Below are 19,816 nucleotides of genomic sequence, written 5' to 3'. Positions count from 1 at the left end.
GCCTCAAGAAGCACGCACTCCCGTTCGAATGGCACTAGGAGGCTGCGCTGGCAGTTTCGCACATGCGAATGGCACTAGGAGCACTCACGTGCGAATGGCACTAGGAGGCTGCGCTGGCAGTTTCGCACGTGAGTGCGTGCTTCTTCCGGCCTCAAGGCCGGAAGAAGCACGCACTCACGTGCAAAACTGCCGGCGTAGCCTCCGAGCGCCATACTACCTGTGCTATACTGAGATCCAGCTTCTCGCTAACCAGACTCCATTACACAGCTATCTCCGATGAGTGCACGTACGTCCTTCTTTATTTGTCCTAATTTACAAATAAGTTTAACTTTCAGCCAACAGTTGATTTTAATATTTTATAACCCCTTTAAGCTGCTCCCCCCAACCAGACGTTCTAGTCTACTGCTGCAACCCATCATCAAGTCTCCGATCTCCAGGATTCTCCGGTTTTCCAGGACCTCCAAAGCGAGCAGTCATTTCACCTATGAGACGGCCACATACGTCTATTCCATCCTAACGAAACAGCGGCAGTGGCTCTAGTCCGCATCCACCGTCTCTACTAGGACTTTTTTCTTGGACTCCTTGTCATGGACTCCACGTTTGTGCTTGTTGAGGGTGGAATTGTCGAAGAAGCACTTGTCACACATGGGACAGGCGAACGGCTTCTCCCCAGTGTGAGACAATTCGTGCCTCAGCATGGAGGCTTTTAATATGAACCCTTTATCGCAATGTCTACAGGTGAACGGCTTCTCTCCCGAATGCAGTCGTTGGTGGACCACCAAGTTGGCATACTGGCAGTAACTCTTTCCGCAATCCTTGCACACGTGCGGCTTCTTCTCGGCGTGGATGCCGGAGTGCTTGATGACGCTGGATTTCCTAGTGAAGCCCTTGCCGCAGACGGGACACGTGAACGGCTTCTCCTTGGTGTGGACCACCCTGTGGAGCACGAGGTGGGAATGGTTGATGAATTTCCGGCCGCACTCTGCACAGGAGAACGGTCTCTCCCCGGTGTGGATTCTTTGGTGGGCTTCCACGTGATTTCTGCAAGAAAACCTCTTCCCGCACACGTCGCACGAAAGCGATTTTTCCCCGGTGTGAATTGTCATGTGACGCGTGAGAGAGGCCTTGTTGGCGAAGCTTCTCCCGCATAGTTGGCACGAAAACGCGCTCCCTCCGGACCTCGATTCTCGGCTTCTTTCGTTGGTGACTGTTATTTCGTAGATAATTTCTGACTTTATGGTCTCGTCATTTATAAAGTTGTTATCTGGAAGCAAAAGCGAAAATGCGCATAAAGCATTGGCGAGACAATATCCTCTGCTATAAGGGCGCGTTCACACTGAGGAATTCAAAAGGAATTTACTCGAGTAATTCCTCTTTAATTCTCCGCTCCAAATTAATTCAAATCTCCTCTGCCCATTGACTTTAAAGCGGTACTCCGGCCCCAAGACATCTTATCCCCTATCCAAAGGATAGGGGATAAGATTTCTGATCGCCGGGGTCCCGCTGCTGGGGACCCCCGCAATGTAGCATGCAGCACCCACCTGTAAGTACTGCCGGAAGCGCTGGAGATTCTCAGTCTTATGCCTCCCGACCACAGGGACGGAGTATCGTGACATCACACCCCGCCCCCTCAATGCAAGTCTATGGGAGGGGGCGTGACGGCCGTCACGCCCTCTCCCATAGACTTGCATTGAGGAGGCGGGGTGATCGTCACAAGGGGGCGGAGTCGTGACGTCACAATACTCCGTCCCCATGGTCGGGAGGCAAAAGACTGAACCTCCAGCGCTTCCGGCAGTACTTACGGGTGGGTGCTGCATGCTAGATTGCGGGGGTTCCCCGCGATCAGACATCTAATCCCCTATCCTTAGGATAGGGGATAAGATGTCTCTGGGCCGGAGTACCCCTTTAATGTTATTTCTTCTATCCTGTTCACACTGCGGAAATTCTGCTAGCGGAATTCAGACACTGAATTCCTTTCCGCTTGAAGAAAGAACATGTTCATTCTTCAAGCGGAATCCGCGAGCAGAATCCAATAGAAGTCAATGGTAAAAAAATATTTCTGCCCGACATAGTTTGAGCGGAATTCAAGCGGAATTCAGAAAAGTAGATTAAATAGCCTCCTCCTTCATTCCTGCATGGAAATTCCGCATGAATTCCGTTTGATGGATAAAATGACAGAAGGCAACAATTTCCTGACCAAAATTATCCCTCGTGAATTCCTCAGTGTGAACGCACCCTAATGGTCCCCATTCTAAAAGTTTTATGTCCCCAGCCTAAAGTGTAACAGTCATTACAAAAAAACTTTAGACCTAGGGCAGAGTTTCCCCAACCAGGGTGCTCCAGGTGTTTAACCGCTATATGTCCTGTTCCCATATCCCATATATCCCAGCAGCAGTATACAGATAGAGCTGGAGTGAAGGTGTATAACTAACATATATCCTATTCCCATAAAGATAGCAGCAGCAGTGTACAGATGGAGGGGAGGTGTATAACTACTATATATCCTGATCCCATAGAGATAGCAGCAGCAGCAGTATACAGATAGAGCTAGAGGGGAGGTGTATAACTACTACATATCCTGATCCCAAAGAGATAGCAGCAGCAGTACAGATAGAGCTGGAGTGAAGGTGTATAACTAATATATATCCTATTCCCATAAAGATAGCAGTAGTAGTATACAGACAGAGCTGGAGGGGAGCTGTACAACTACTACATATCCTGATCCCATAGAGATAGCAGCAGCAGTATACAGATGGAGGGGAGGTGTATAACTACTATATATCCTGATCCCATAGAGATAGCAGCAGCAGTATACAGATGGAGGGGAGGTGTATAACTACTACATATCCTGATCCCATAGAGATAGCAGCAGCAGTATACAGATAGAGCTGGAGGGGAGGTGTATAACTACTACATATCCTGATCCCCTTGAGATAGCAGCAGCAGTATACAGATGGAGGGGAGGTGTATAACTATTATATATCCTGATCCCATAGAGATAGCAGCAGCAGTATACAGATAGAGCTAGAGGGAAGGTGTGTAACTACTATATATCCTATTCCCATAGACATAACAGCAGCAGTATACAGAGAGCTGGAGGGGAGCGGTATAACTACTAAATATCCTGATCCCATAGAGATAGCAGCAGCAGTATACAGATGGAGGGGAGGGGTATAACTACTACATATCCTGATCCCATAGATATAGCAGATGAGAGGGGTCTGTAAGCTAGTAGGAGCAATCTGGTAAGTGATGATGTGATCCTGTAGTTTACAGGAAGTCAGACTCCAACTGTGCTGGAATAAAACAGATTGCACTGTAGGACTAGTGATGGTAAGTGTGCATGATATGGGCAAAAACAGAAAATGCAGTGCTTCTTTAAATTATCTCATCCCTTATCCATAAGCTGTCAGACCCCCCACCCCCAAAAAAATTAAATAAAAAATGTACATTACTTGAATACAATGTAACGTCTAATTTGCCCTGTGGAGGTGCTGTAGGCAAACGAAATACTAACTGCAAGAATCACCCAGAAATGATAGCCAATGACTGGGGGGGGGGGGGGTTGCAACAGTAGGACCATTGTAGGCCAAGCTTATGGTCAAAGGACTCTGCCATCATTCACACCAACACATTTCTCTTACCTAGTGCTGAAAGTCGAATGTCATGGGCTTCATCAGGGTCCTCGGAGATGTGACTTACAGCAGAAGAAAGAAACGGAGGAGAATCTGAGGGTGAATACGATACAGAATCAGTAACAAACACCGCCAGCAGATACATGTAGGGCCCTTTTATATGGACCATCGTGTGCACTATATAAATGCCTTTCTCATAGATCAGCGATCGCCTATTACACTGATCCTTTACTGTTTATCTGGGCCACACAGACGCTCGCTGTATCACTTGTGCAGCCCTTTACATCCATCATTTAGCGGTATTTACAGGGGGAGGTGTGCGGCTGACCAATCAGATTTTTTTTTGTTAAAGGGGTACTCCGGCCCTAAGACATCTTATCCCCTATCCAAAGGATAGGAGATAAGATGTCTGACCGCTGGGGGACCCCCGCAATCTTGCATTCGGCACCCACCTCTTTGAGCTGCACGCCGCGCTGCCAGCTCACAAACTGCCGAGTGCAGACCACGGGGGTCGGAGTATTGTAAAGTCACGCCCTGCCCCCGCTATGCAAGTCTATGGGAGAGGGTGTGTAGCGGCCATCAGGCCCCCTCCCTTAGACTTGCATGGCGGGGCGTCACACGGGGGCAGAGTCGTGGTCGGCACCCGGCAGTTTGTGAACTGGCAGCGCGGCGTGCAGCTCAAAGAGGTGGGTGCCAAATGCAAGATTGCGGGGGTCCCCAGCGGCAGGCCCCCCGCGGTCAGACATCTTATCCCCTATCCTTTGGATAGGGGATAAGATGTCTTAGGGCCGGAGTATCCCTTTAATCTACTAAAACAATGCGATCAACGAGTCAAATACACAGGGCAACATCTACAGCAGTGGTCTTCAACCTGCGGACCTCCAGATGTTGCAAAACTACAACTCCCAGCATGCCCGGACAGCCGTTGGCTGTCCGGGCATGCTGGGAGTTGTAGTTTTGCAACATCTGGAGGTCCGCAGGTTGAAGTCCACTGATCTACAGGGTAATTGGGTCCTTAGTCTCCTGAACAGTCAGAACACCGATACTCATTGCTAGAGATGAGCGAATTTACAGTAAATTCGATTCGTCACGAACTTCTCGGCTCGGCAGTTGATGACTTATCCTGCATAAATTAGTTCAGCTTTCAGGTGCTCCGGTGGGCTGGAAAAGGTGGATACAGTCCTAGGAAAGAGTCTCCTAGGACTGTATCCACCTTTTCCAGCCCTCGGGAGCACCTGAAAGCTGAACTAATTTATGCAGGAAAAGTTATCAACTGCCGAGCCGAGAAGTTTGTGACGAATCGAATTTACTGTAAATTCGCTCATCTCTACTCATTGCCACGGATTATAAAATGTCATCTCACCTGTACGTCCGTCTGCTGTCCCCTCATTGGAGTCGTCTTGCTCAGATTTCACGTGACATACAGTGATACAGCCATTAGGAACCGCAGGCTGACCTTCTGGAAACATCAAAAACATCACTGAACATATGGTAGACCGCTGCTAAATAAAGGGATACAAATCACATTCCCTATTAGAGAATTAATAGAAGGGGGGGGGGGGGCTAGAAAAAGTATCTCACACATGGGAACCTGCTAGGAACACGTGAAACCTTTTTAAGTACAAGTCCTTAAAGGGGTACTCTGGTGGAAAACTTTTTTTATTTTATTTTTTTAAATCAACTGGTGCCAAAAAGTTAAACAGATTTGTAAATGACTTCTATTAAAAAAAAAATCTTAATCCTTCCAGTACTTATTAGCTGCAGAATACTACAGAGGAAATTATTTTATTTTTGGAACACAGAGCTCTCTGCTGACATCACGAGCACAGTGCCCTCTGCTGACATCTCTGTCCATTTTAAGAACTGTCCAGAGTAGGAGAAAATCCCCATAGCAAACATATGCTGCTCTGGACAGTTCCTAAAATGGACAGAGATGTCAGCAGAGAGCACTGTGCTCGTGATGTCAGCAGAGAGCTCTGTGTTCAAAAAAGAATAGAATTTCCTCTGTAGTATTCAGCAGCTAATAAGTGCTGGAAGGATTAAGATTTTTTAATAGAAGTCATTTACAAATCTGTTTGACTTTCTGGCACCAGTTGATTTAAAAAAAATAAAATAAAAAAAGTTTTCCACCAGAGTACCCCTTTAAGGACTTGTACTGTATAGACGGTATAATTCTTTCTTGCTAGGACAGTGTCCTTCTCCATTCCCTGCAGTGCCCCCAGAGAGGAAATAAAGCATTACAGTTAGTAGATGTTAATGGGTACTGCGTATGTAATGCATAGATTTAATGGGCCCTCCAGGGTAAGAGACACTCTTTATAGCCACCCTCTGCTCTGGCTAATAGAGGATAATTACAAATAAGGGACCTTAAAGGGGTACTCCGCTGCTCAGCGTTTGGAACAAACTGTTCTGAACGCTGGAGCCGGCGCCAGGAGCTCGTGACGTCATAGCCCCGCCCCACATCCTCTATGGGAGGGGGAGTGACAGCTGTACGCTGGAGCCGGGAGCTCGTGAACTTCATAGCTCCGCCCCCATCCTGATGTGACGCCCCGCCTCCTCAATGCAAGTCTATGGGAGGGGGCGTGACAGCAGTCACGTCCCCTCCCATAGACTTGCATTGAGGGGGTGGGGTGTGACGTCATGAGGGGCGGGGTTATGACGTCACGAGCTTCCGGCACCGGCTCCAGCGTTCGGAACAGCTCGTTCCAAACGCTGAGCAGCGGAGTACCCCTTTAAATGGACATCATGGCTTATTAAAAAAAGATCACTAGGGGTCCCCATACCATCCAGAACATAATCCTGTCCAGCCGGAGCATCATCTTTTGTCCCAGCTGAAGCACAGGCTGGAACAAAGTCCAGGAAGTGGGACTCCTCTGTGCTCACTCCTGTCCTATCAGACTGCAGCATGAAATAGAAAGGAGGGGGTTACAGAGAAGCCTGCAGTGAATGGATGAAGAGACACAGCACAGCAGACTCAGGGAGGAAGTGAATGCATGGGGAGTGAGGGCGGGCTCAGTGCTTGCCTCGGACACACCCCTTTCCCGAGCAGTGGATGTCCGAATGAGTGAGCAGCAGGACAGGGGGATTTGTAAGCCAAATACAGAAACTTAGACTCAAAGACATGTAAAGCAGCTGCATGACCGAGTAACATATAGAAACATTATTTCTTTTCTGTTATATGACAGATTAACTTCAAAGGGGTTTATATAAAGCTAATAAGAACCATGGTTACTTTCTTTCAAAAACAGTGACACCCTTGTCCATAGGTTATGTTCGGTATTGCAGTTCAGCTTCATTCACATTTATCGGACAGGCGTGGAGCGTTTTTTTTTAACTTATCAGCCATTTTTTACCCACTGCCATAGAATCACATTACGCTGGGTCTCACGCTGAAGAGGGATGCTGTGGAGATGGAGCGGGAACCTTAAAGGGGTACTCCGCTGCTCACCGTTTGGAACAAACTATTCCGAACGCTGGAGCTTGTGACGTCATAGCCCCGCCCCCTCGTGAAATCACGTCCGCCCCCTCGATGCAAGTCTATGGGAGGGGGCGTGACATCCGTCACGCCCCCTCCCATAGACTTGCATTGAGGGGGCGGGGCTATGACGTCACAAGCTCCCGGGGGCCGGCTCCAACGTTCGGAACAGTTTGTTCCAAACGCTGAGCAGCGGAGTACCCCTTTAATCTCCTATAGTAAAATACGTTGAGGAGCTGCTTCATTTTAAAAGATGACTTTCATGCACAATAGTCATTTTTCAAAAAAAAAGCGGAGGTACACTTTATGGTCAATGCTTGATCCATACCCTCAAATCCTTCTGTCTCTGGCTCCTCTTTTATACGGAGATGGATGGGGCTCTTCTGGTCTGTGTCCTGGGGGTCCATGGCAGGAGGGTCTTCTGTGAAAGTTTAAGGAACAGAACAGGTTGTTAAAGGGGTACTCCGGTGGAAAACTATTTTATTTTTATTTTTTAAAATCAACTGGATCACTGTACTGTACATTACCGGTCCTGAGAGCGGAGGACTCCCGTGAGGCTGGATGGATCTAGCACTTGGATGGTCACTGCAGGTGGGCTACCTCCGAGTCCCGGCACTGGCAGGCGTGGGGGATGGACACTTTCAGAGGTGGCACTCGCTGGTGGAAAAGTCCTGCCGTGGAGAGGCAGAGGCATCTACTACCGGTCTGCTGCAGACCTGGTCTCCACGGCAGGACTTTTCCACCAGTGAGTGCCACCTCTGAAAGTGTCCATCCCCCACGCCTGCCAGTGCCGGGACTCGGAGGTAGCCCACGTGCAGTGACCATCCAAGTGCTAGATCCATCCAGCCTCACGGGAGTCCTCCGCTCTCAGGACCGGTAATGTACCACCAATCCAGCCTCACGGGAGTCCTCCGCTCTCAGGACCGGTAATGTACCACCAATCCAGCCTCACGGGAGTCCTCCGCTCTCAGGACCGGTAATGTACCACCAATCCAGCCTCACGGGAGTCCTCCGCTCTCAGGACCGGTAATGTACCACCAATCCAGCCTCACAGGAGTCCTCCGCTCTCAGACCGGTAATGTCCACCAATCCAGCCTCACGGGAGTCCTCCGCTCTCAGGACCGGTAATGTACCACCAATCCAGCCTCACGGGAGTCCTCCGCTCTCAGGACCGGTAATGTACCACCAATCCAGCCTCACGGGAGTCCTCCGCTCTCAGGACCGGTAATGTACCACCAATCCAGCCTCACAGGAGTCCTCCGCTCTCAGACCGGTAATGTCCACCAATCCAGCCTCACGGGAGTCCTCCGCTCTCAGGACCGGTAATGTACCACCAATCCAGCCTCACGGGAGTCCTCCGCTCTCAGGACCGGTAATGTACCACCAATCCAGCCTCACGGGAGTCCTCCGCTCTCAGGACCGGTAATGTACCACCAATCCAGCCTCACGGGAGTCCTCCGCTCTCAGGACCGGTAATGTACCACCAATCCAGCCTCACAGGAGTCCTCCGCTCTCAGGACCGGTAATGTACCACCAATCCAGCCTCACGGGAGTCCTCCGCTCTCAGGACCGGTAATGTACCACCAATCCAGCCTCACGGGAGTCCTCCGCTCTCAGGACCGGTAATGTACCACCAATCCAGCCTCACAGGAGTCCTCCGCTCTCAGGACCGGTAATGTACCACCAATCCAGCCTCACGGGAGTCCTCCGCTCTCAGGACCGGTAATGTACCACCAATCCAGCCTCACGGGAGTCCTCCGCTCTCAGGACCGGTAATGTACCACCAATCCAGCCTCACGGGAGTCCTCCGCTCTCAGGACCGGTAATGTACCACCAATCCAGCCTCACGGGAGTCCTCCGCTCTCAGGACCGGTAATGTACCACCAATCCAGCCTCACGGGAGTCCTCCGCTCTCAGGACCGGTAATGTACCACCAATCCAGCCTCACGGGAGTCCTCCGCTCTCAGGACCGGTAATGTACCACCAATCCAGCCTCACGGGAGTCTTCCGCTCTCAGGACCGGTAATGTACCACCAATCCAGCCTCACGGGAGTCCTCCGCTCTCAGGACCGGTAATGTACCACCAATCCAGCCTCACGGGAGTCTTCCGCTCTCAGGACCGGTAATGTACCACCAATCCAGCCTCACGGAAGTCCTCCGCTCTCAGGACCAGTAATGTACCACCAATCCAGCCTCACGGGAGTCTTCCGCTCTCAGGACCGGTAATGTACCACCAATCCATCCTCACGGGAGTCCTCCGCTCTCAGGACCGGTAATGTACCACCAATCCAGCCTCACGGGAGTCCTCCGCTCTCAGGACCGGTAATGGACCACCAAGCTGCCTGTTATCTGTCCTGACACAGTGATACAGTGAGACTAACTGTGAACTCTAATACTTCCTCAGTCTAACACCCCAAACATAGTTTCATTGTCAACCATTAAGAGGAACTTGTCACAATATTACATTATCATCTCTCCAGTGAAAAGGACTGATTTCTAAGAGACTTTCCGGCAATTTAAGGGTCTTTAACTCTTTCAGTCCATATCAGTATATTTTGCCTTCACTATTTCAGTGCAATTTGTCTATAACTGTTCCAGTATAATAGTGAATTCTGGGATATTAATTAGTTACCAGTGATATCTATTTTAGGTCATTGTCTACTCCTCTCATAAGGGGCCCCTTGTGAGGTGGAATATTTTATATCAATTTTTAATAAAATCTGTATATCCCATTATAATTGAAGCACGATCCTTGTTTCCTTCAATTGATTCATATAGTTTACCTTCCTTGAGGTCTGGGTATTTTTGTCTCTTTTTCTAAGATTTGTAAATTACTTCTATTAAAAAATCTTAATCCTTCCAGTACTTATTAGCTGCTGAATACTACAGAGGAAATGCTTTTCTTTTTGGAACACGGAGCTCTCTGCTGCCATCACGAGCACAGTGCTCTCTGCTGACATCTCTGTCCATTTTAAGAACTGACCAGAGTAGGAGAAAATCCCCATAGCAAACATATGCTGCTCTGGACAGTTCCTAAAATGGACAGAGATGTCAGCAGAAAGTACTATGGTCATGTCGTCAGCAGAGAGCTCTGTATTCCAAGAAGAAAATTATTTCCTCTGTAGTATTCAGCAGCTAGTAAGTACAAGAAGGATTAAGATTTTTTTAATGGAAATAATTTACTGATCTGTTTAACTTTCTGGCACCAGTTGATTAAAAAAAAAAAGTTTTCCACCAGAGTACCCCTTTAAGGTGGCATCACCCTCCACTGCAGCGCACCATCCATTTACAGGGCTCCCCATTACCTTTGGCTTCCCCCATTTGCTTAAAGTTATAATGTTCTCCATGACCTTCCAGATATTCCCATTCGTCTTTGGAGAAATAAACCGCAACATCTTGACACTTTAGGGGAACCTGGAATACAAGTAACAAAATCTTTGTATAGCAGGAAGAAGGATTTAAAGTAAAGCCACTAACAAAGGGGTACTCCGGTGGAAAACTTTATTTTTTTTATTTTTTTTATTTTTTTTTTTTAAATCAACAGTTTTTTTTAAATCAGTTAAAAAGATTTGTAAAGTACTTCTATAAAAAAAATCTTAATCCTTTCAGTACTTTTTAGCAGATGTATAATACAGAGGAAATTCTTTTCTTTTTGAATTTCCTTTCAGTCTGTCCACAGTTCTCTCTGCTGACACCTCTGTCTGTATCAGGAACTGTCCAGAGCAGCATAGGTTTGCTATAGGGATTTTCTCCTGCTCTGGACAGTTCCTGATACGGACAGAGGTGTCAGCAGAGAGAGCACTGTGGACAAGACAAAAAATTTCCTCTGTAGCATACAGCTGCTAATAAGTACTGGTAGGGTAAAGATTTTTTTAATAGAAGTAATTTACAAATCTTTTTAACTTTCTGGCACCAGTTGATAAAAAAATAAAAAAATAATATATATATGTTTTCCACTGGAGTAGCCCTTTAAATCAGAATCCCTCTTTAGGTAACTCATTCCCCATTTACAGAATACGGCAGTGTTTCCCTTGTAACAGCTGGAGGCATCCTGTTTGGGAAACACTGAAATTGGGAGTATGTGAGAGAATGGGGGGACTCCAGGAACTGTTACATAACACATTAACACCAATACCAATGTTCTTATATAGTCCCCAGAAGGACAGTCAAGGCTCTTGTGTTGCTAATAGAGAGTGTTCCCCGTCAGGACAAGTAGACAGGTGATTCTAAATGTACAGTCCCTTTAAGGTTATGTTCACACTAGGTAATTCCCGCGGAATTCCATGAGCGAAATTCTGCAAACGGAATTACGCGCTGAGAACATAAACATCAGTGTGAATGGGTTTCCGTGAACATGTTCATTCTTTGCGCGGAAGTTCGCGAACACTGCATAGCCATCGATGGTGACGGCGCAGGGCCGCGTGGGTCCTACCGGCGAAGAATTTCGGCGGCGGCCGCCAGAATGGAATCTCCGCTCGCGGAATTCTGCAAGCGGAGATTCCGCTCACAATCCGTAGTGTGAACATACCCTAAAGGTGTGTTCCCACGTACAGTATCCAGCACATATTTGCTGTAAACTAAATGACTGAACACCGCTTCAAATCTGGAGCATCAAAGATGCGCAGGATTATTTAGGGTACTCCGCCCCTAGACATCTTATCCTCTACCCAAAGGAAAGGGGATAAGATGTCTGCTTGTGGGTATCCCGGCGCTGGGGACCCGCTATCTCCCTGCTGCACCCAGTGTTCGTTTAGAGCAGTGTTCTCCAACCTGTGGACCTCCAGGTGTTGCAAAACTACAACTCCCAGCATGCCCGGACAGCCAACGGCTGTCCGGGCATGCTGGGAGTTGTAGTTTTGCAACACCTGGAGGTCCACAGGTTGGAGAACACTGGTTTAGAGCGTCGGGTGCAGCGCCGGAGGCTTGTGACGTCACGGTCATGCCTCTTCAATGCAAGTCTATGGGAGGGGGTGTGACGTCCGCTCCCATGGACTTGCATTGGGGGGGGGGGGGGGCATGGCAGTGATGTCACGAGCCTTCGCTCCGCATCGACAGTCATCCGGCACGGAGCAAAGGTCACTCTGTGCACCGGATGTCTGGGGTGCCGTAGCCAAGATCGCAGGGGTCCCCCGCGATCAGACATCTTACCCGCTATCCTTTGAATAGAGAATATGATGTCTAGGGGCGGAGTACCACTTTAAGTTCCAACCTAAAAGGTTTATTCAGACTTAACTTAACTAGTGAATAAGTGAGAGGTGGTGACCCGCCTGGAGGAACTCTGATGGGGAAACACTGGGAAAGGGGATAAGTGTGTGACCAAGGAGGGTCTGACCGCTAAGAACCCCTGGCGATCTCCAGAGTGTAGTCCGTCATTTCCCTTTGAGTGATTCCTCCTCCCCCCCACCCCCACCCCCAACCCCCCCCCCCCCCCCCCCCCGAGATGAACTGGTCTCGGCAGTGACAGGCCATCTAGCCAATCAGTGAATGAAGCGGGACACTGCTGCGGCCGTTCATCATGTGACCCAAGGTGGAGACCGGAGTGCTCAGTGGGAAGATCACGAGGGGTCCCAGTAGTCAGAACCAACCCCCCCCCCCCCTACCATCAGACACTTACTGGGTGCCCCCTTTGGAATGTTCTTTTGACCATCTCCCCCCGATTCCCCACCTCATGTGCCAACAGCTGGATAATTTTATTGGCCAACTCCAGGATCTTCTTCTGATTTCCATCCTTCAGTCCGAGGAGGGTGAACGAGAGATCCGGACGCAACGCTGAAGGACTTCCCTGAACTTCCGCAGCACAGAGGCTGTAACTGCACTTGTTTCCGTCGGCCTCTCTCCTCACCACAATGTAGTCCTGAAAGAAGAGACAAAAGTCCATCAGCGGAACGCCAAGGAATACACGGGAGCCATATGTGGAGGGACCCTAACCTCATAAGCAAAATAAAAAGTGCGCTGCTCCGGCGTCCTTCATATGCCAGTCTTCCATTTATTATTACAGAGATTGAAGCGGCATGCAGCACAGCCGAGCTATCGGCGTCCCCCTCCCGTGATGCTGTACCGTTGTTTGCCTGCTTTTGTACAATAAAATTCACTGTTCCTGCATCCGGATGGGTGAGTGCCATTTTTACATGACTCTCTCTGGATTATATACTTCCATTTATTATATCCACCTATGTGCAGGGGAACAGGCAACGTTTCGACCCACAATAAAAATTGGGTCTTACTCAAGGCTTGGTAAAGACCAACTTGTGTGACGGGTTGAAACGTTGCCTGCCCTCCAAATCCTCCATGTATTACATGCAGGAGGACAGGCAACGTTTCAACCCGTCACACAAGTGGGTCTTTACCAAGCCTTAAAGGGGTACTCCGCTGCTCAGCGTTTGGAACAAACTGTTCCGAACCTTGGAGCCGGGAGCTTGTGACGTCATAGCCCCGCCCCCTCATGATGTCACGCCCCGCCCCCTCAATGCAAGTCTATGGGAGGGGGCGTGACGGCTGTCACGCCCCCTCCCATAGACTTGCATAGAGGGGGTGGGGCATAACCTAATGAGGGAGGTGGGGCTATGACATCATAAGCTGCAGGCACTTTGCCCATCCTCCTGCACATGAGGGGCCATAAAAAAGGGTTATTTGAAGGAATTTGGAGCAGCTCATTTGCTTTGTTTAAAATATACCTGAGACTTTAGAAAAAAAACAAAAAACAAAAACAACTTGACATGCTCTAGGGACAACGTCGAAGGTTTTTATCCGTCAGGGTCCGAGTGCTCAGACCCTGACCGATGAGAAAAACGTTCCAAAAGAGAAGCGGGCAGCCATGCCCTCCTCTACACGCTCTGTATCTTAGACCTGGGCAGCCGCATAGACTTATACATGTCCAGGTCATGTGACACAGAGCCGATGAGAACTCGGGGAAGGGAAAGATTTCGCCAAAACGAGCGTCACTATCATACCTCACAATAACATTTGGTTTTGTATATTATATAGTCTTTAGCAGTGTTCTTTCCCCATTTGTATAATACACATATATAATGCCATAGGGAAATGATTGGTTGTTGGGGGTAGAGGGTAATACTGTATACACTGCTAAAAAAATACAGGGAACACTAAAACAACACAATGTAACTCCAAGTCAATGACACTTCTGTGAAATCCCACTGTCCACTCAGGAAGAACACTGATTGACAATCAATTTCACATGGAACAGACAACAGGTGGAAATTATAGGCAATTGGCAAGACACCCCCAATAAAGGAGTGGTTCTGCAGGTGGTGACCACAGACCACTTCTCATTTCCTATGCTTCCTGGCTGATGTTTTGGTCACTTTTGAATGCTGGCGGTGCTTTCACTCTAGTGGTATGAGATGGAGTCTACAATCCACACAAGTGGCTCAGGTAGTGCAGCTCATCCAGTATGGCACATCAATGTGAGCTGTGGCAAGAAGGTTTGCTGTGTCTGTCAGCGTAGTGTCCAGAGCATGGAGGCGCTACCAGGAAACAGGCCAGTACATCAGGAGACATGGAAGAGGCCGTAGGAGGGCAACAACCCAGCAGCAGGACCGCTACCTCTGCCTTTGTGCAAGGAGGAGCAGGAGGAGCACTGCCAGAGCCCTGCAAAATGACATCCAGCAGGCCACAAATGTGCATGTGTCCACTCAAATGGTCAGAAACAGACTCCATGAGGGTGGTATGAGGGCCCGACATCCACAGGTGGGGGTTGTTCTTACAGCAGTGCAGGACGTTTGGCATTTGACAGAGAACACCAAGATTGGCAAATTCGCCACTGGCGCCCTGTGCTCTTCACAGATGAAAGCAGGTTCACACTGAGCTCATGAGACAGACGTGACAGAGTCTGGAGACGCCGTGGAGAATGATCTGCTGCCTGCAACATCCTCCAGCATGACCGGTTTGGTGGTGGGTCAGTAATGGTGTGGGGTGGCATTTCTTTAGGGGGCCGCACAGCTCTTCATGTGCTTGCCAGAGGTAGCCTGACTGCCATTAGGTACCGAGATGAGACCCTCAAACCCCTTGTGAGACCATATGTTGGTGCGGTTGGCCCTGGGTTCCTCCTAATGCAAGACAATGCTAGACCTCATGTGGCTGGAGTGTGTCAGCAGTTCCTACAAGAGGATCTGAATCCGATTGAGCACATCTGGGACGTCTCGCTCCATCCACCACAGACTGTCCAGGAGTTGGCGGATGCTTTAGTCCAGGTCTGGGAGGACATCCCTCAGGAGACCATCCTCCACCTCATCAGGAGCATGCCCAGGCGTTGTAGGGAGGTCATACGGGCACGTGGAGGCCACACACACTACTGAGTCTCATTGTGACTTGTATTAAGGACATTACATAAAGTTGGATCAGCCTGTAGTGCGGTTTTCCACTGTGATTTTGAGTGTGACTCCATATCCAGACCTCCATGGGTTGATAAATATGATTTCCATTGATAATTTTTGTGTGATTTTGTTGTCAGCGCATTCAACGATGTAAAGACGAAAGTATTTCATACGATTAGTTCATTCATTCAGATCTAGGATGTGTTATCTTAGTGTTCCCTTTATTTTTTTGAGCAGTGTATTTATTACCATTTATATGTACATTATTGTGTAAGTGCGGGGTGTCACCTCTTTTCCCCTGATAGGGTTACCTTCCTTTTATATATGTTTTAACCCTTCTGAAGTAAATAAAGTATATATTTTAATCAATTTGACATTTTTTGTACAGCGTTCACCACTTTCCTGTCCGATCTACCCGGATGATTCACTAGAACCAGTCCATAGAAACTAGTGTAGGGTTTTCCCAAACGGTGGGCCTCCAGCTGTTGCAAAACTACAACTCCCCAAAGGCTGTCCGGGCATGCTGGGAGTTGTTGTTTTGCAACAGCTGGAGGAACCCTGGTCGGATACCACTGACATAAAGCCTCACCTCTTCAGTCAGGAGGCAGATAATTTCCAGGGTGTGATTCAAGATGGTTTCTGCCCTCTCCATTGTCTCCATTCTGTTCCAAACATGTATAGTCGCCCTAGAAAATCGAGAGAACGTGTTTATAGCAGTAGACATGTGATCAATGCCGGTAGAGACATACGTTGTTACCTCTCCTGACTGTCGTTCATCACTTGGTGGCGTTTGTTCATCCACCCCTAGATACTGGGATAGCCCCCCCCCCCCTTTTTTTAAACAGATTTGTAAATGACTTCTATTAAAAAATCTTTACCCTTCCAGTACTTTTTAGCGGCTGTATGCTACAGTGGAAATTCTGATCTTTTTTAATTTCTTTTTTGTCATGTCCACAGTGCTCTCTGCTGACACCTCTGTCTATGTCAGGAACTGTCCAGAGCAGCATAGGTTTAATATGGGGATTTTCTCCTGCTCTGGACAGTTCCTGACATGGACAGAGGTGGGGATAAGATGTATAAAGCCAGAATACCCCTTAAAGGAGTACTCCGGTGAAAACCTTTTTTCTTTTAAATCAACTGGTGGCAGAAAGTTTAACATATTTGTAAATTACTTCTATTAAAAAATCTTAATCATTCCTGTACTTATTAGCTGCTGAATACTACAGAGGAAATTCTTTTCTTTTTGGAATGCTCTCTGATGAAATCACGAGCACAGTGCTCTCTGCTGACATTATAATAATAATAATAACACTTTATTTATTGTTGTCCTTAGTGGGATTTGAACCCAAGGCAGCAGTGCTAACCACTGAGCCACCATGCAGCCCTTAGCATACATCTGCTATGCATGGTTGCTAAAATGGACAGAGAAGTCAGCAGAGAGCACTGTGCTTCTGATGTCATCAGTGTTCCAAAAAGAAAGGAATTTCCTCTGTAGCATTCAGCAGCTAATAAGTACTGGAAGGATTAAGATTTTTTAATAGAAGTAATTTACAAATATGTTTAACTTTCTGCCACCAGTTGATTTAAAAGAAAAAAGGTTTTCACCGGAGTACCCCTTTAAGGGTCTATTCACATGTACAGTATTCTGCGCATATTTGATCCACAGGATTTTCTGCTGCAGATTTCAATGTAACGGTGCATTCACACCACGTTTTGAACATACGGGTGCCGGATCCGGCGGGGGGAGGGGCAAATCAGGCGCTCCCATACCCTGGCCGGATCAGCCCATGACTCAGTTTACTTTAATGATCCAAACGGAATAAAACGGTGACTCCGGTTGGCTCAGTTTTGACCCGTATGCAGTTTTGGACCGGACCTGTAACAGCTGGAGAATAGTCACATGTTCTCTGCAGCCAATCAGAGAAGTCAGCATTTTTGACACCTTATTCCCCTGGGATAGGGAAGAAAATTCCAGCTGCCAGTCACATGTCTCCTGCAGCCAATCAGGAAAGCCATCCTTGTTGCCACCCTACCCCTCAGGGATAAGGAAGAAATTCCCAACTGTCAGTCACATGTTCTCTGCAGCCAATCAGTAGCGTTATCCTTGTTGCCGCCCGACCCCTCTGGGATAAGGAAGAAATTCCCAACTGTCAGTCACATGTTCTCTGCAGCCAATCAGTAGCGTTATCCTTGTTGCCGCCCGACCCCTCTGGGATAAGGAAGAAATTCCCAACTGTCAGTCACATGTTCTCTGCAGCCAATCAGTAGCGTTATCCTTGTTGCCGCCCGTCCCCTCTGGGATAGGGAAGACATCCCCTACAGTATGTCACATGTTCTCTGCAGCCAATCAGTAGCGTTATCCTTGTTGCCGCCCGACCCCTCTGGGATAGGGAAGACGTTCCTTACAGTCAGTAGTCTGGCTCTGGAGGTCCTGTGTCCTCTGACCTCACTGAGGAGATTACAGCCCTATATTCTGCCCTCATACCTCCCATGGGGGTAAACCCCGAGTCACGTGTTCCAGACATTGCTGAAGTCCTCTGTCAGATCCCACTGCTGAGATATTACTGCAACTCAAGACGCGCTTTACCCCAGCCCATAGGAGCAAAAAAACGAAAATGCAAAAACGGAAAAAACCCCAGTCCTTAAGGGGTTAAGGACCAGAACAATTTTATTTTAGCGTTTTCGTTTTTTCCTCTTATATTTCCATCTACAGACTCATATAAGGGCTTGTTTTTTGCGTCACCCATTGCACTTTGTAATGAAATCTCTCATTTTGCCAAAAAATGTACGGCGAACTCAAAGAATAATTTTTTAGGGAGGAAATTTAAGTGAAAACTAGAGATCAGCGAACTTACAGTAAATTCGATTCGTCACGAACTTCTCGGCTCGGCAGTTGATGACTTTTCCTGCATAAATTAGTTCAGCTTTCAGGTGCTCCCATGGGCTGGAAAAGGTGAATACAGTCCTAGGAGACTCTTTCCTAGGACTGTATCCACCTTTTCCAGCCCATCGGAGCACCGGAAAGCTGAACTAATTTATGCAGGAAAAGTCAGCAACTGCCGAGCCGAGAAGTTCGTGATGAATCGAATTTACTGTAAGTTCGCTCATCTCTAGTGCTAGACACAAAAATTAGATGTACATGGTCAGGATTAGGTACTGAGTGATATATAGTGATATCCTTAGGATAGGGGGATAAGTTGTTACATCCAGACGGTATCCTTTAATGAATAAAATAACGTTCACAAAACTGTATTTGATTCTGCGGATGGGACGACGACCGTCACAAGAGCAAGCTCCCTGCGGCGGACACACAGAGCTACCCAGCCGCAGCAGGGAGCTCGCTCTTGGTAAAAGCTGTCGGCGCATCCTCAGCGTCAAATACACTGCGGATGTGCTTCACGTGACTCTGCCCTTTACAATGATTTCCAAGTAAAAATCCTGATAAATCTGGGTGACAACGCCATTATACGAAGGAGGAGGAGGAGGGATGAAGACGCGTCACAAACTACAACTCCCATCATACCCAGACAAACAATGGCCTTCACTTATCTGGGCATGATGGGAATTGTAGTCCACAAGTGACATCAAATGTGATTTATAACAGTGGTGTCCAAACTGTGGCCCTCCAGCTGTTGCAAAAATTACAACCCCCCCCCCCCAGCCAAGTCAAGGTTGGCTGTCCGGGCATGCTGGGACTTGTGGTTTTGCAACAGCTGGAGGGCCATAACTTGAACACTACTGATTTATCAGATTGCTGCGGTTTCTGGCAGCGGCTTTACCAGGAAATGGTTAAGAGAAGAGTCATAATAGTCAAATATATAATGTGTTGCCCATAGCAACCAGTTCGCGCTCCGTCTTCATTTCCCACAATGCCCTGCAGTCGGGCTCCGGTTGCTATAGGCAACAAAGTTGCCCTTCCTGTTCGGTTTCTATGCAGGAGACACCGAGGAGCAGAATGCGGGCGCCTAGTGTAAAAAAAAAAAAAAAAGCCTGTGATAATATCGCGACATCCCCGTGTATGATAACGCGCTGTCGCGATACGGCACAGCAGAGGGGCCTCGGCGCACATATAGGGGGGACACATGTAAACACTCGGCTGCAGTCCACACAAAGCTCCTACCTTCTCCGACCATGTGAGGGGGCGTGGCCGACCCACGCTCGCAGCCTATTGGCTTCTTATCGTTAACGCCCGCGAAAAGCATTCTGGGAGTCGTAGTAGCGTCTCCGTATCCCGCCTACCAGCCGTACTCTCGAAGAAACTACAATTCCCATGATGCCGATGCGGCCAGCGCGCCGTTGACGCTTTGCAGTTTATTAGCTTGGGATATGTAGTTCTTAGATGGTCAATGATCAGTGGGTTATACCGACTGCCG

The 19,816-nt window shown here is 48.2% G+C and overlaps 1 protein-coding gene across 7 annotated transcripts; it reads right to left on the bottom strand.

The window, feature by feature from the left end:
• Window positions 1-177: 177 nt before the first annotated feature.
• LOC130290947 (gastrula zinc finger protein XlCGF53.1-like) lies at window positions 178-19,813 on the bottom strand. Of its 7 annotated transcripts, none has more exons than XM_056539197.1 (8): window positions 19,223-19,518; window positions 16,033-16,129; window positions 12,725-12,964; window positions 10,416-10,524; window positions 7,439-7,531; window positions 4,999-5,091; window positions 3,645-3,728; window positions 178-1,264 (listed from the first exon to the last, which is right to left on the bottom strand). In XM_056539197.1, exons 1-8 carry the CDS (start codon window positions 19,510-19,512, stop codon window positions 537-539), a joined length of 1,734 nt encoding a protein of 577 aa, XP_056395172.1. In that variant the 5' UTR covers window positions 19,513-19,518; the 3' UTR covers window positions 178-536. The 7 variants fall into 7 exon arrangements, with proteins under 7 accessions (XP_056395172.1, XP_056395171.1, XP_056395175.1 ...); XM_056539196.1 differs by having other exon boundaries at window positions 4,999-5,094; window positions 19,223-19,516; XM_056539200.1 differs by lacking the exon at window positions 19,223-19,518 and adding an exon at window positions 17,386-18,298 and having other exon boundaries at window positions 4,999-5,094.
• Between the last annotated feature and the right edge of the window lie 3 nt (window positions 19,814-19,816).

Source organism: Hyla sarda, chromosome 9 (genome assembly GCF_029499605.1).
Source record: "Hyla sarda isolate aHylSar1 chromosome 9, aHylSar1.hap1, whole genome shotgun sequence".
NCBI lineage: Eukaryota > Metazoa > Chordata > Amphibia > Anura > Hylidae > Hyla > Hyla sarda.
The sequence above is the reverse complement of the archived record's forward strand: the minus strand, read 5'-3'. Positions and strand labels throughout refer to the sequence as shown.

Bases quoted from the DNA above. Each gene is read 5' to 3' on its own strand.
- LOC130290947 (XM_056539196.1), bottom strand. From the start codon at position 19,512: ATGTGCGCCGAGGCCCCTCTGCTGTGCCGTATCGCGACAGCGCGTTAT. The intron at 12,965-16,032 runs GTGAGGCTTTAT...CTCTTCTTTCAG, and splicing joins TCTGCCTCCTGACTGAAGAG to GACTACATTGTGGTGAGGAG. The intron at 10,525-12,724 runs GTAAGTGTCTGA...CTTGTATTCCAG, and splicing joins CATTCCAAAGGGGGCACCCA to GTTCCCCTAAAGTGTCAAGA.